This window comes from Colobus angolensis, unplaced genomic scaffold (genome assembly GCF_000951035.1).
Source record: "Colobus angolensis palliatus isolate OR3802 unplaced genomic scaffold, Cang.pa_1.0 Scaffold7, whole genome shotgun sequence".
Lineage (NCBI taxonomy): Eukaryota > Metazoa > Chordata > Mammalia > Primates > Cercopithecidae > Colobus > Colobus angolensis.
The window spans coordinates 14,186,972-14,203,996 of record NW_012120709.1 but is presented as its reverse complement, the minus strand read 5'-3'; the positions used below and the strand labels follow the sequence as shown (position 1 = coordinate 14,203,996).

Here is a 17,025-nt window from a genome sequence, read left to right as displayed (position 1 = left end):
CTCAGGAGGCTGAGGCAGGAGAATGGCGTGAACCCAGGAGGCAGAGCTTGCAGTGAGCCAAGATCACGCCACTACACTCCAGCCTGGGCAACAGAGTAAGACTCTGTCTCAAAAAAAAAAAGCCAAAGTGTGCTGGGCACAGTGGGTCACATCTGCACTTTGGGAGGCCAAGGCGAGTGGAGCACGAGGTCAGCAGATTGAGACCATCCTGGCCAACATGGTGAAACCCCATCTCTACTAAAAATACAAAAATTAGCTGGGCATGGTGGCACGCATCTGTAGTCCCAGCAGGAGAATTGCTTGAACCCGGGAGGTGGAGGTTGCAGTGAGCCGAGATCATGCCATTGCACTCCAGCCTGGGCGACAGGGTGAGACTCCATCTTAAAAAAAATAAAAAAAGTAAGATAAATAAATAAATAAAGTCAAAGTGAATCAGAGAAGTCATCATGATGGGCCCAGATTTTTTTTCTGAGAGCTAAATTGTCATGGACTACAATGTCAGCCTTGTTTTTCTGTGATGGTGTGGCTGCATTTCATCTGGCCATCACTAGGAGTGCTGGTGTTTCTATACAGCAGTTGCAGGCCAGTTGGTGGCTGGCTACAGCTTCAACTGCTTTTAACTTTAAAATGAAAAAATCCCTTTCTTCTGTCATTTTTTGGCCACATAACTTTACTATTCTCAGAATCGGAGCATGTAGTTGATAAATTCCTTTCCAGTTATTTTGTGTTCCTTTGTCCCTGAATGTCTAATAGTTCATTCTTAGATCAGATTTTTACTATTTTTGGTCAAATGTTTCAAGACTTATAGAGCAAAGAGCAGGTCTTCTGAAATCTTCAGAATAAATTACAGAGGTAGAAAAAACTCAGAGCATAATGAAGACACCTAGCACTTTAGAAGCAGTTTTTTTGTTTTGTTTGTGACAGAGTCTCGTTCTGTCGCCCAGGCTGGAGTACAGTGGTGTGATCTCAGCTCACTGCAACCCCTGCATTCTGGGTTCAAGCGATTCTTGTGCTTCAGCCTCTCGAGTAGCTAGGATTACAGTCACCTAACAAACCCGGCTAATTTGTGTATTTTTAGTAGAGACGGGGTTTCACCATGTTGGCCAGGCTGGTCTCGAACTCCTGACCTCAGGTAATCCACTCGCCTTGGCCTCCCAGAGTGCTGGGACTATAGGGCATGAGCCACTGAGCCTGGCCAAGAAGTAGGTTTTAAAGGCAGATTGTAAGCTTAATATACTACAAGTTTTAAAAACTGTGTCTAACTTTGACTCTAATTTTTTGAAGCAGACAGTTGAAAAAGAGGCTCAGAATTTTTTACACTCATCCGTGTCAGACCTTAAGCACTCTGCCTCTCCTGAAATTGATCTTGAGTGAATATTTGCTGAATAAAGTAACCGCAAGAAACTTCCTGCATAGATCCAGACTCAAAGAATTTTACAAGACAAAAAAGTAAGCACCTCTAATTCAGGAGACTTACTCAATCTCTTTATTAGTCTCTCCATGCTAATAAAAGTGACTCAATTTAATCACCTGCCTTCTTAAGAGAGACATAATAGTTTTTCTTCTGAACATTTAAAAGCCACCAAACCAAATATAACAGATTTTGAACAAGTTATATAGGTTTTTTCACAGGTAACAGTGAACACTTTATGGGACAGCATGATTACCTTTCAAAATACCAACTTCAGGCTGGGCGCAAGTGGCTCACACCTATAATCCCAACACTTTGGGAGACCAAGGTGGGTGGGTCACTTTAGTTCAGGAGTTTGAGACCAGCCTGGCCAACGTGGTGAAACCCCATATCTACCAAAAATACAAAACTTAGCCAGGCATGGTGGTGAGTGCTTGTAGTCCCAGCTACTTGGGAGGGTGAGGTAGAAGAATCGCTTGAACCCAGGAGACAGAGGTTGCAGGAGCCAAGATTTTGCACTCCAGCCTGGGAGACAGAGTGAGACTCTATTTAAAAAAGAAAAAAATACAGACTGATTTCTTTAATACTTCAACTTTTGTATGGATTTTCAGCTGAAATAAGAGGAAATATACAAAGTTCTTGATAGAATTTATTTAGACTTTTGGGGTATATCATTTTTCCATATATATACCCAATGAATTCGTGTTCTGTCCTCACTGCATTTTGCTCTGGGTGGTGGTTTTCAGTCTTAGGAAGGGGAAAGTTGGGGAAGGTCACCAAAAACTTTATCCATACTTGTAAAATGTCTGTCAGAATGGGCTTCTGCTCTATTTGGTCCTTTTGGGAACAGAGAGCCTATGAGATGCCTCTCACAGGGCTCTGTTCCCTGTGATTATCCTCACTGGACCTTACACCAGTCACCTCTCTTTGGGCTTCGGATTCTTCTGGTATCTTAGACTCTTTCTAGCTCTAAAATTCTGAATCTGCTCAGTCCACCATAAATTTTACTATGTAATACTTGCCTACAGAGACAAGATAATGTATTACATCTTAGCAAAATGAATTTCATTGAATAGCACACATTGAGAGGCTGTAGAGCAGGTGCCGCTTCTGTACTTCCACATTTCATCACAGTCTTATGTTCCTCTGTTTCGTACCAATATTGTAGGCTGTGTCTAGGGTCTGAACGGGGCTGTCTGTGGTATCCATGATGACCTTTTGTTTTCTCCACTAAGTGGGATTATATGCAGAGTGGGGTGTAGCTGGATTATGGCAGAGAAAAGCAAAGATCCATTTCTCCTAAAGATCCAAGGATCCAGGTGGCTTATGTGCCGGGTGCTGTTGGCAGAGTCCCATCATTCACCAGCATACAAAGGAAGGTTTTGCGCATTAGCATCTCTTTAGGCAACTTTCAGAAAAAAGATCATGAGGCCAGGCATGGTGGCTCATGCCTGTAATCCCCCACACTTTGGGAGCCTGAGGCGGGCGGATTGCTTGAGCTCAGGTGTTCGAGACCAGCCTGGGCAACATGGAAAAACCCCCTCTCTACAGAAAACACAAAAATTGGGCAGGTGTGGTGGTGAGTGCCTGTGGTCTCAGCTACTCTGGAGGTTGAGGCGGGAAGATCACTGGAGCCTGGGAGGCAAAGGTTGCAGTGGGCTGAGATCGCGCCACTGCACTCCATCCAGCCTGGGCCACAGAGTGAGACCCTGTCTCAAAAAAAACAGAAAAAGAAACAGAAAAGAAAAAGATTATGAGAAGGTAATCCTCAAAGCACAGTTGGCAAAAGCCAACAGCAGAGATGTGTATGTGAGGGGCACAATTCACTACCTGTTCTTCTCTTCTAGTTTTCAGGACTCTACATCCTGTCCTTCACCGTCATCATGGTGGGGTTTATCCTGTACTGCTCCACCCCGACTCGCACGGCCGAGCCGGCTGAAAGCAGCGTGCCTCCGGTCACCAGCATTGGGATTGACAACCTGGGGATGAAGCTGGAGGAGAACCTCCAGGAGACCCACTCTGCTGTCTTGTAGCTGGAGAAGACGGCGCACCCAGCCCCCACCAGGATAAAGCAGAGCCTGCTGTTTGCTGAGGGGACACTTGGGGAAAAATAGCAGACTCAGAGGGGACACTCTACAACCCTGGCTTGGATCCAGTGGTTAGGTTTTAGAAAGGAACACTAAACAAAGTTCAAAAGTAGAAATACCAAACTAGAGCAGAAACCAAGTTAAGAGTGTGTTTCTGTGTTTGAGGACCAGTACCTGTTCGTGTCAGGGAGATGAGGTGCGGACCCCACACTGGGGTCTTAGAGGCACCAGTGGGAAAGCAGGACTGGGGAGAGATCCAGGAGTGAGCCAGCCTCAAGCCAGGGCGGGAAAGCAGGCTGTCCAGGCTGGGCTTGGTGGTCAGGAACAGGGACAGCGACAGCTCACGGTGACTCTGGAGTACGTTTCCTCTGTCAGAGGCTTCGAGTTTTTTTTTTTTTTTTTTTTGCTGGGGCAGTTATTGTCCACAGGTCTTTGGGTACAGATGAGGCTTTGGGGCTGACTGCATGTGGCAGAAAATGGGTGGGTCAGCCCTTGAAAACTCCTGAGCTATAAGTGTGAGTACTATACAAGCATTAAACTGGAGTGCAGTAAACCTAGGAATCCTCCCACAATTTTTTTTTATTTGTTTGTTGGAGACGCAGAGTCTAGAGTGCAGTGGCGCAATCTCAGCTCACTGTAACCTCCTCCTCCTGGGTTCAAGTGTGAGTAGCTGGGATTACAAGCATGTGGCCCCACGCCCAGCTAGGTTTTGTATTTTTTAGTAGACATGGGGTTTCACCATGTTGCCCAGGCTGGTCTTGACCTCCTGACCTCAAGTGATCCGCCTGCCCCGACCTCCCAAAGTACTGGGATTACAGGCATGAGCCACCATGCTCGGCCTGTTTTGTTTGTTTGTTTTTATAGAGAGGTGGGGTTTCGCCATGTTGCCCAGGCTAGTCTCAAATTCCTGAGCTAAAGCGATCTGCCCACCTCGGCCTCCCAAAGTGCTAGGATTACAGATGTGAGCCACTGTGCCTGGCCTATTTGTTTGTTTGTTTAAAACATTTCTCCATCACTCATTCCAGGTCCCAGAGCAAACTCTCTCTGCTCGCAGAGCCTGTGACACTGGATATGTGTTCCACAGTTTCAGTCCCAGGTCATACTCTCCAACAGTTTTCAGAGCTCCATATACATGTAGATGCCATCCTTTCTAAAAACTTCTCACGACCTCCTGGAATATCCCTATTGATCTCATTTTATTTAGCATTAGCTCAAGAAACTAAGTCTTAGTGCACATTATCACAACAAAGAAAAAGCTTTGTTTTTATAACTGGTAAAAACAAGAAAAGATTATCATCAAAATATAAATGAAAATATAAAATTAATAATTTCTCTCCAAAGAGTACGCCTGGGAGCCTCCAGTTGTTAAAAGAGGATACTATTACTACTTCTTATCAAAAATTTGTAATGCCCTGTGATTTTTATGATACTTCAATACAAAGTGTTAATATGTATCATCAGTATAATAAGCAACAAAATGCCACTTTAAGAAAACTCTGTTACGTAAATTTTTTTGTAACAATGTAAGAAAGAAATGGGGAATAAGTGTTCACATCATTAAAAGGCTTTGAATTCATGGAAATAAATCAACTGTGTGGTTTCTTTGATTAACCAGTTCCCCTTGTGGACTTTTTTTCCAGTAAAACCTTCCTTTAAAACCCTTGTGGATTTTCTTTTCTTCTTTTTTGTTTTTTTTTTTGTTTTTTTTTTTTTGAGACAGTCTCACCATGTCGCCTAGGCTGGAGTGCAATGGTGCCATCTCAACTCACTGCAACCTCTGTCTCCTGGGTTCTGCAACTCTCCTACCTGGACTTTAGGCACGCGCCACCACGCCCAGCTAATTTTTGTATTTTTAGTAGAGATGAGGTATCACCGTGTTGGCCAGGCTGGTCTCGAACTGACCTCAAGTGATCCACCCACCTCAGCCTCTCAAAGTGCTGGGATTACAGGCATGAGCCACCACGCCCGGCCCCCTTGTGGATTTTGAATGACTTCATATTCAATATTTCTTCATATTCAATTTTTCAGGGTCATATCCTCTGTGGGGTGAGGCAAGCCTGTCTATTTGGGGACTATGCTGGGATTCAAGGGAATTCAGAGCAAGCTCACCTATCATTTGCAGGAATAAACATTTTCCACTTCGGAATTACCACAATGAGTTTTTTACTTTTTTGAGTGAAGTAACCTTTCATTTTCTGCAACCAATTAAAACTGCCTTTTCAATTGACATTTAGTTTTCACTCCCTAACATTAACAACTATGAGAGTGGGAAGGGTTATGTTAAAATGTTTGGCTCTTTTGGGAAGACTTTCAGTTTCATTAGCACACTGATGGTTTATTTTTAAATTTGTGCTATTTTGCTCATTGTTTCATTTTATTTACACCAGTGACAGCTGCAGTCAGAACTACAGCTGCTGATCCTCCAAGATTGCTGTTTGGTGAGCAGGGTCATTCACAAAGTGTTTGGTTACATATTTGGGTGTTTAGGATACATACACACGGTGATGGACTTTAGAAAAAGGAGGTAGGCCAGGTACAGTGGCTCAAGCCTGTAATCCCAGCACTGTTACGGCAGGTCTTTGTTCTTAGAGCTTCCAAGATGGTGGTGGGCTACTCCCAAGATAGGGCGGGCCACTCCCAAGATGGTGGCAAGCCTTTTGTTCTCTCACCTGGGGTTCTTGGCCTCACAGATTCCAAGGAATGGAACCTTGGGCCATGCGCTGGGTGTTATAGCTCTATTAGAAGCTGTGGGTCTAGTGTTCAGCTCGATTAGGACCAATCTGGGTGGTTAACCCTGCAGGAACAGTGGCGAGCCGTTAGCCCCATCAGGAGGGCAATGGGCGCCTCGCTGGATCAGGAGCACAGCGGACACCCTGCCGGATCCGGACAGGTTGAAGTCAATGGTGGGTCTGCAACGGCCGCAAACAGCAGTGGTGGATGGCTCGGCTTGAGCCGTAACAAACAGACCACAAGAGCGTGCAGTTGCAAGATTGAAGAGTGAAAACAGAGCTCCCATACAATGGGAGGGGACCCAAAGCGGGTTGCCTGATCCGGCTCAAATACCTGGGTTTATATCCCGATCATTGTCCCCTCCCCTTGCTTTTAGGCGATATGATTTGACTATTTCTTTATCTCCTGCTTTTAGCCTAATTTGTATTTTAGTGAGCCCTCTTTACTACCTGATTGGTCGGGTGTGAGCTGAGTTACTAGCCCTGTGTTTAAAGGTGGGTGTGGTCACCTTCCCCAGCTAGACTTAGGAATTCCTAGCCTAGGAAATCCAGCTAGTCCTGTCTCTCAGCACTTTGGGAAGCTGAGGCAGGCAGATTACTTGAGGTCATGAGTTGGAGACCAGCTGGGTTAATTAACATGGTGAAACCCTGTCTCTAAAAAACACAAAAATTAGCTGGGTGTGTTGGCACGCACCTGTGGTCCCATCTACTCGGGAGGCCGAGGCTGGAGGATCACTTGAGCCTGGGAGGTTGAGGCCCCAGTGAGCCGAGATCACACCACTGCACTCCAGCCTGGGCAATATACACCCTGTATCAGAAAAAAAAAAAAAAGAAAAGAAAAAGGAGGTAGCATTTTTTGAACCCTAGGAAACAATCCAAATCTCAACTTATCTCTTTTAACTTTTTTTTTTTTGAGATGGAGTCTCACTATGTTGCCCAGCCTGGGATGCACTGTCCCGATCTCAGCTCACTGCAACCTCCACCTCCCGGGTTCAAGCAATGCTCCTGTCTCAGCCTCCCAAGTAGCTGAGACTACAGGCATGCGCCACCACGTCCTGCTAAGTTTTGTATTTTTAGTAGAGACAGGGTTTCACAATATTGGTCAGGCTGGTCTCGAACTCCTGACCTCGTGATCTGCCCGCCTCGGCCTCCCAAAGTGCTGGGATTACAGGTGTGAGTCACCATGCCTGGCCATCTCTGTTAACTTTTAGAGATATACTTTGTTTACATATTCAAAAACATAAAATTAAACATTTTTAGAGAATGATCTTCGATGTATGTATTATATCAGAAAATACACCACCATAAAGGTTAATATTATAACATAATTGAGTTACCTCACTTGAATCTGAGTGTTCAGATTCAAAACCTGAAGTCACCCCTTACGACCAATATGATTTGTGTCCCTCCTCACTAAACAGATATTGAATGTTTATCATGTCTAAGTAGTTTTTTATGTATGTGTACCAGTTTATTATAAAGGATACAGATGAGATGTGTAGGGTAAAGCATGGGAGAAGGGGCGAGGGGCTTCCATCCTCTCCCTGGGCACACCACTTTCCAGAAACCTTCATGGCTTCAGCTATCCAGAAGCTCCCCGAACTCAGTTCTCTTGGATTATGTTTTGCTGAGGAGAGTCTGGCTCTGTCACCCAGGCTGGAGTGCAGTGGCTCGATCTCAGCTCACTGCAACCTCCACCTCCCGGGTTCAAGGAATTCTCGTGCCTCAGCCTCAGGCATAAGCCACCATGCCCAGCTTCTTTTTGTTGTTGTTGTTATTTTTGGTAGATACGGGGTTTCACCATGTTGGCCAGGCTGGTCTTGGCCTCGGAAAGTGCTGGAATTATAGGTGTGAGCCACTGCACCTGGCCCTCTTGTATTTTTATGGAAGTTTTCTTATTCAGCATTCCTTCCCCCAGGGTATAGGACTCTCTCTGGGGAGGGTCTGAAGACCCACAGTCAGAAAAGTGGGCAAGGTTAGAGTCCTGCCTTGGGGCAGGTGAACGGAGGGCAGGAGAAACATTCTGTTTCCTGAGGCCTTACCCAACATAACAAAAGACTGTAATGGGGCTATGGGGGTTAGGAACCAGGAACTGGATGCAAACTAACATATATCATGACACCACAGGCCACCTCTGGTTTTCAACCATGAGCAAAATAAATATACACAATCTTTAATAATTACTTTAGTCCATCATACTGTGTGACTGTCTCCCAGGCAGAGGTCACTCAAGTTTGCAAGCTTCCTTTTAATCTTGTCAGACTCCCAAAGCAGGAGCAGTCTTGACAGGCACACTGCTTCGTCCTTTCAGGCACCTGCGATCATCGAGCTAAGAGACAGCTCTGAGCCTCTTTAGAGTGATCATTAATATGATATTGGATTTTCCTCAATTTATAACCCACTTTTAAATTTATTTATTCTTGGCTATTCCTCCTATTTTCCATTTGTCATTTAATTTTACCCCAATTTTTCCACTTTTGGAAGGGACATTAGGTTTGGCCACTGTGCTGATTCATGTCGCTGGTAGCAGTACCTGTCTAGCGAGTGCCTCCCCCTCAGTCCATGCCCATTCATAGAAGGAAGGGTCACATAGATTCTGAACTAGTGAGCCCTTTTTTTTTTTTTTTTCTTGAGACAGAGTCTCACTCACTCTGTCACCCAGGCTGGAGTGCAATGGTATGATCTCAGCTCACTGCAACGTACACCTCCCAGGTTCAAGTGATTCTCCTGCCTCAGCCTCACAAGTAGCTGGGACTACAGGCACACACCACCATGCCTGGTTAATTTTTGTATTTTTTTAGTAGATACGGGGTTTTATCATGTTGGCCAGGCTGGTCTCGAACTCTTGACCTCAGGTGATCAACCCACCTCAGCCTCCCAAAGTACTGGGATTACAGGCCTGAGCCACTGTGCCCAGCCTATATTTATTCTTAATCCCAATTTTTCCAGATGGGGAGAAGGCACAACCAACCTCTCATCAGGCCTGTAGGAATTCTGACAAAGTTTAAAAACATAGTGACAGTTTCCTGCTTAGAAATTATTCCTGCTTCCAGCTCTTGTAGTTACAGCCCTGGCCCTAGGACCACTGCATTAGGTAGTAGAGAGAAAAAAATTTTTTGAGGTGATTTTGAAACCACCTTTGCAAAATTATAACTGAGACAATGAAAGAGCTCTAACCTAACCAACTCTATCTTGCTTCTAACCTCCAAGCTGTCCTTGTTTATTCCTGGGCATAGGCTGAACTAACTTTGGGAAGAACTTAGTTTATAGGTTACAGTTTTAAAACAAAGATGAGGCCAGGCATGGTGGCTCACACCTGTAATTCCAGCACTTCGGGAGGTGGAGGCAGGCGGAACAACTAAGGTCGGGATTTCAAGACAAGCATGGCGAACACGGTGAAATCCTATCTCTACTAAAATATAAAAATTAGCAGGGCATGGTGGTGGTTACCTGTAATCCCAGCTACTCAGGAGGCTGAGGCGGGAGAATCGCTTGAACCCAGGAGGCGGAGATTGCAGTGAGCCAAGATCGTGCCATTGCATCCAACCTGGGTGACAGAATGAGATTTTGTCCCAAAAAATAAAAATAAATACATAAATGAAAAATGATAACAGCCCTTTCCCCAAAAGAAGCCTCCTTGCCTGGAGACTGAACTACTAACATCAGCCACAAGATTAGAAATTATGGTTTAGGAGTCATGCAGCTGGAGGCTACAACATTCTGACCCTTTCTAAGCTGCTCCAATGATCAGTGTTTGAGATATTTTGCAGACCCTGTACTTGATGGATCAGCTGGCACCACCTAGATTGACTAACTGGTTCATCTGATCTGTGGCCCTCACCCAGGAACAGATTCAGTGCAAGAGGACAGCTTCCATTCCCTATGATGTCATCTCTTACCTAACCAACTAGCACTCCTGGCTCACTGACTTCTCCCCACCTACCAAGTTGTCCTTAAAAACTCTGCTCTCCAGAAAGAAACTTAGTGGAAAAAAAAAAAAAAGTCAAGCCCCTCTCCTCCTTTCTCCGTCAATGTGATATGGGTTTGACTTCACTTCTCGCCATGTCTTCTCACAAGACTTTCAGATTAAGCGAGTCCTGGCCAAGAAACAAAAGCAAAATTGTCCCATTTCCCAGTGGATTCACAAGAAAACTGGTAACAAGGTCACAATCACATTACCATATCAAGCTGAGAATGTCACCACTATCTGGAGAGATATACATGTTTTATTGGGAATATATTTTTTATGTCTGAATCTGTTATGAATGCATCCGTTGGCTGGCTTCAGTAATAAATATGTGAAACATTTTATTTCAAAAAAACAACAAAACAAAAAACAAAAAACCCTCTGCTCCCCGAATGCTTGGGGAGACTGATTTGAGTCATAATAAAACTCTGCTCTCCCGCACAGCTGGGTCTGCGTGAATTGCTCTTTCTCTATTGCAATTCCCCTGTCTTGATAAATCACCTCTGTCTAGGCAACAGGCAAAGTGAACCCACTGGGCAGTTACAATTTGGGGAAGAAAGAAAAAGTTATAATCATTATACCAGTGGATCCCTCCCTTGGCAAGAATTGTATAGTCATTACTGACATCCTCGCCAGTCCCCCTTCCCCAGATCAACCAGAAGGAGACAAAAAATCTAGCGGGGGAGATTCTAGTTCCATTCATTTTGAGTGTGAGCACACACTCATGAAGGTGTGTAAGCCAGCCATTCAAAATTTTAGGCAACCAATGTTTCAATTGTCCATTCTTTCTCTATTACTCTAAGAAGGATATTTCTCCGCCTATTGTTGGATGTTACGAGTTGTGTACAAGTAGTTTCAACTTTCCCAATAATGTAAATAATCAAGGACTTTGAAAACCTTGACCTCTGACTGTAGTTATCATTTAGTCCAATTCCCTTTTTAAAGATAAATAAGGGAAGGCATAGGAAAGTGATGTGATTTGCCTAAGTTTTGTGCCAAATAAAAATTGACTCCTAGTTCCTTACTGGATTCCTAGTTTCTTGCTAATTCTCAGACTTAGCAGAATGTCAGAAACACTGGAGATGTTTTTAAAAACAGAGATTATCAAGTCCTATCCCAGAACTACTGAGTCAGTCTCCAGGGGTGGAGGCCAGGGATCTCTGAGCACACATTTCCTAAAATATTTTGCTTAAGAGTAAACCTGGGCTTGGTGTGGTGGCTCACACCTTTAAACCCAGCACTTTGGGAGGCCAAGGCGGGAAGATCACTTGAGGCCAAGAAGCCAGAAGTTTAAGGTCAGCGTGGGTAACACAGTGATACCTTGTCTCTACAAAAAAGAAGAAAAAAGAAAATGAGTCAGGCATGGTGGCACCCATCTGTAGTCCCAGCTCCACTCAGGAGATTGAGATAGGGGATTGACTTGAGCCCAGACATTTGAGGTTGCAGTGAGCTGTGATTGCCACCACTGCACTCCAGCCTAGGTGACAGCAAGACCCTGTCTCAAAAATAAAAATAATAATAATAATAAATAAACCTGTATCTTTATAGGGATAATGGTGTAGTAGAGAATCTCAGGTGACAAAAATCCCATCTGTCCATCAAGGTTGATCTCAAATGTAGTCTCTTAGGAACGCTTTCTCAATCTGGGTCCTACCCACCTTGAAGCTTCCATAGTCTTTGCTCATATCTTCCTTTTATCACTTAGCACACAGTGCTTGTGGTTTACATACCTGCCCTTCCTCACCCCAGCTGGAACTCTTGCAGGTCAATAGTGGCTGTTTTTCATTTTTTTTTTTTTTTTGAGATGGGAGTCTCACTCTGCACCAGGCTAGAGTGCAGTGGCATGATCTCGGCTCACTGCAACCTCCGCCTCCCAGGTTCAAGCAATTCTCCTTCCTCAGCCTCCCGAGTAGCTGGGATTACAGGCACCCACCACCACGCCTGGCTGATTTTTGTATTTTTTAGTAGAGATGGGGTTTCATCATGTTGGCCAGGCTGGTCTTGAACTCCTGACCTCAGTTGATCCTCCCACCTCGGCCTCCTTAAGTGCTGGGATTACAGGCGTGAGCCACTGCACCCAGCCCCTTTCATCTTTCTAGCCCATTGGTCAGCTTACCTCTTGGGTTAAATAAAGTTTACCTTTGGTCCCAGTACAGAACACTGAATGGGACATTGACCTAGAGTAAAGCCTTCTATGCAGACACATGTGGTTAGCAAGTTGTCCTACCCTGTTCTCTTTCCTCCTGTGCCTTTTAGTCCTAGTCTTTCCCCTTGCCTGCTCCTCATCTGGAGAGGGGCAGAGGAGTTCCAATCTAGGCATCCCAAGGTAAAAAACAGTGTCCCAGAGAAGCAATGGTATGAATGACAGCTATTAAATCATAATACTGTGCAAGGCTATGCGTCCTGGTTTAAAGAAATTTGTGAGAACTGGGAGTTTAACCAGCCCATATAACACTGAAAAATTTATTTTCAAACATCTGGTTTACATGAGATCTTAAATTTAAAAAAAATATATTTTAATTAATCCAATATACTTAAAATATTATTTCAGTATGTGTCACTAGCCACATTTCATGTATCCAATAGCCACATGTGGCTAGTGACTACCCTGTTGTACAATGAAGTCTTAATTTCTTCAAATTAGACTGTTAGAATAGGTGGACAGGCAAACATGAACACCAAAGGAGGGGGCTCTCACTAAGGAACATTAGGCAACTATTCGGCAATGGTCAGGCGGTTTTTAAACTCTGTAAAATAATAACCGGTCACAGCCAGCACCAGGGAAAGGCAGTCTCCCAACAGATAGAAAACACCTGAAGCTGGTTGTCAGCCACTTCCCAACAGGCTCTTAGGAGCTGAGTGCGCACACTCACCCATGCACAGTAAGATGCAAATGGCGGAGTTTAACTGGTATATGTGAAAGTGACACCAGCAAAATTCTTCTTACAGTGTTACCCCAGTCCAGTTACACAATATACTTCATCTATACAACACTATAGAAAATGTAGTAACTCTGTTATACTATTCATCAGTAGGGTTTGGGCTTTTTTTTTTTGTTTTAGTTTTTGTTTTGAGATGGAGTCTCGCTCTGTCCCCCAGACTGGAGCACAGTGGCACCATCTCGGCTCACTGCAAGCTCCGCCTCCCGGGTTCACGCCATTCTCCTGCCTCAGCCTCCGAGTAGCTGGGACTACAGGCGCGCACGCCCGGCTAATTTTTTGTATTTTTAGTAGAGATGGGGTTTCACTATGTTAGCCAGGATGGTCTGGATCTTCTGACCTCGTGATCAGCCCGCCTCGGCCTCCCAAAGTGCTAGGATTACAGGCGTGAGCCACTGCGCCCAGCGGGTTTGGGCTTTTTTAAAATGCTTTTTTTCTAATTTAATGGGGCGGGGGGAGGGGTGGGGAAGCGGCGGCTGTGTTGCAACTATGTTGCCCAGGCTGGTCTCCAACTGTTGTGCTCAAACAATCCTCCCACCTCAGCCTCCCAAAGTGCTGTGCGAGCCACCAGCAGTGCTTTTTTGTTTGTTTGTTTGTTTTCTTTTTTGAGACAGAGTTTTACTGTTGTTGCCCAGGCTGGAGTGCAATGGCACAATCTCGGCTCACTGCAACCTCTGCCTCCCAAGTTCAAGCGATTCTCCGCCTCAGCCTCCCAAGTAGCTGGGATTACAGGCATGCGCAACCATGCCTGGCTAATTTTGTAATTTTAGTAGAGCAGGGTTTCTCCATATTGGTCAGGCTGGTCTTGAACTCCTGATCACAGGTGATCCGCCCGTCTCAGCCTCCCAAAGTGCTGGAATTACAAACCAAGTCCGGCTGGGTTTTTTGTTTTTTTTTTGATGGCATGAATGTCTACAAAAAATATTTAAAAATCAATAAATACTGTTCTAATAGGCTAAAAAAGCATTTAGAGGAGGTTTTCTTTTTTTTCTTTTTTTTTTTTGAGACAGCATCTCACTCTGTCGCCCAGGCTGGACTGCAGTGGTGCGATCTCAATTGTTCAAATGGCCTTTTAAAATTGGTACAAATTATTTCATTTCCTTCTCCAAAAGTGTTTGCATTTTAAATTAAGATTGCTGGAAGAAGCTGGGTGCAGTGGCTCACGCCTGTAATCCCAGCACTTTGGGAGGCCGAGGCAGGTGGATCATGAGGTCAGGAGTTCAAGATCAGCCTGACCAATATGGTGAAACCCTGTCTCTACTAAAAATACAAAAATTAGCTGAAGACAAAGTAGTCTTCAGCCTCTTAAGGAATTGGTACGTATTTATGGGTGGACCTTCCAGCAGGTGGCGCTTTAACTATCTCGTAACAACCTAAAGATGGTTTGCATAAACAATAGTGTTGTCATTTTATAGTGCTTCCATAATGTCCCGTAAATCAAAGTGCTGTGTTTTGTTTTAAAAAGGGTATTATAAAGACTGTCCTCATCAGGTGCTGCCTTTGGTTAACAGATGAATAATTGTTGGAAGCTAAACAATGGGTACACGTGAACACACAGAGTGGAATAATAGATATTGGAGACTCCAAAAAGTGTCAAGGGTGGGAGGGAGGTGAGGGTTGAAAAATTACCTGTTGGGTACAGTGTTCATTATTTGGGTGATGGGTACACTAAAAGCCCAGACTTTACCACTACCCAACATACACATGTAGGAAACCTGCACTTGTACACACATATATATGTAATAAATATATATAAAATTTATATTATTTTTTCTTGTTTTTTTTTTTTTTCCTTTTGTTTTAAGCCTCTGCGGCACTGGTATGTCAGGCCAGGTTTCCATTACCAACCAGAACGGTCAGTTTCCAGTAACCCTTTTCTGATGAATGTGTAAGTTAAACATTAAAGAACTGAAGAAACTGATGCCTGAGTGTGAGCGCTGGAATGCGAAAACAAACCCATTAAGACCTGGCCTGAGTTTTCTCCAGCCCTAAAGTCTGATCAAATAATGAAAACATTCTTACACATACAACTCGTGCCAGACCTCATTCAAGATGAAGAAATTTTCTAAGACTCTAGAGAAAGCTTTCCAGACCCTAGACCCTAAAGATTAGATACAGATCGAATGAAACACTGCCGCTTTTAGGTGCACTCCCACATATAGGCATATAACTTAGAATATGTATAAGCACTGAAAAAAAGACCTTGTAAATTTGAGTTGGTCCGATGAGTTACTCCGACCTCCTCCCTGAAACTGGTTGCAGAAATAAACTCCCTTCTTTCTCACTCTGTCTGCATCTCATTATTGAACTATGAGAACAAGCAGCTGGACCCCTCATTCTGTCTGGGTACACTGGCAGAGGAACAGACATATAGATCAATTGGATGTAGGAAGAAACTCACACAAATATGCTGAAACTGATTTTTGACAAAAGTGCAAAAGCAGTTCAATGGAGGAAAGATAGTCTTTTCAACAAGTGGTGCTGGAGCAATTGGACATCTACCAGGAAAAAAATAAACATTGACTACATTGGTTAGAAAAAAACTGTTGAAGAACTGGGGTCTCAGCCGGGCGTGGTAGCTCACACCTGTAATTCCAGCACTTTGGGAGGCTGAGGCAGGTGGATCACCTGAAGTCAGGAGTTCGAGACCAGCCTGGCCAACATGGTGAAACCACATCTCTACTAAAAATACAAAAATTAGCTGGGCGTGGTGGCATGCCTGTAATCCTAGCTACTTGGGAGGCTGAGGCAGAAGAATTGCTTGAACCCGGGAAACGGAGGTTGCAGTGAGCCAACACAGTGCCACTACACTCCAGCCTCAGCGACAGAGTGAGACTGTCTCAAAAAAAAACAACAAACAAAAAAACAACAAAAAAGAATTGGAGTCTCAGAAAAGTTGAAACATCTGTCTCAGGTCACACAGAGTTTGGTGGCTAAGGTAAAAACAGAAACCAGGATTTTAACCTTTCAGTTTAGTCAGCAGCCAAAGTCTCTGCTCTATAAATTCTGAAGGGGTCATGGTTCCTGTGGAACTGCTGAGACAGCAAATGCAAATGCATCTGTAATGAGAGCTGCTAGGATGATTTTCTTGGAAAAACTAACTTGGTAGTACAGTTTTCTCTGCAACACTGGGGGCTGCTGTTTTAAGAAGCTGTCTATAGTTTGTTTCTGTGAGGTCTTATGTATGCCTAGTCATGATTCTCTTTTCTGTCATAATTATGGTGATGTGCCATTTCATCTACATTTAATCACTTAGTATCTGGACATATCCTCAGCCTTCAAAATATATCAATAAATCAGAGAAATTTAGCAGATAGCCACTTAGCTGATTAAAAGGCAAGAGATTTATGAGGAAATTAGGTAATGCTGACCAAGCATTTGTCTAGCAGTCTGAAAAACGGTGTTTTGAGAAGTCTGGCAATATATAAATGGTGTATTAGGGGAAGTAAAGCCTCTTCAGAACAACAAAATTGTACCCACCCTTCATATATAAACCTGTAGGATTTAATGTTCCAAGCTTTCTTCTCCCAGTGCTCAAACTTTTACAATGTACCTCATTCCTTGGTTTAAATATTATCCTCTTCTAGCAATCTTTTCTTTTCTTTTTTCTTTTATTTTTTTCAGACGGAGGTTTGCTCTTGTTGCCCAGGCTGGAGTGCAATGGTGCGATCTCTGCTCATCGCAACCTCCGCCTCCCAGGTTCAAGCGATTCTCCTGCCTCAGCCTCCCGAGTAGCTGGGATTACAGGCATGCATCACCGTGCCTAGCTAATTTTGTATTTTTAGTAGAGATGGGGTTTCTCCATGTTGGTCAGGCTGGTCTTGAACTTCCGACCTCAGGTGATCCACCTGCCTCAGCCTTCCAAAGGGCTGGGATTACAGGCGTGAGCCAC

At 44.1% G+C, this 17,025-nt stretch overlaps 1 protein-coding gene across 1 annotated transcript in view; it reads left to right on the top strand.

The window, feature by feature from the left end:
* SLC35F2 (solute carrier family 35, member F2) overlaps positions 1 to 5,084 on the top strand; it is a 76,635-nt gene extending 71,551 nt beyond the window's left edge. Inside the window, exon 8 of the mRNA XM_011926666.1 lies at positions 3,259 to 5,084. Within this exon, the coding sequence (XP_011782056.1) occupies positions 3,259 to 3,444 (186 nt within the window). The 3' untranslated portion in view covers positions 3,445 to 5,084. The remainder of the gene's footprint in view (positions 1 to 3,258) is intronic.
* Positions 5,085 to 17,025: the final 11,941 nt, after the last annotated feature.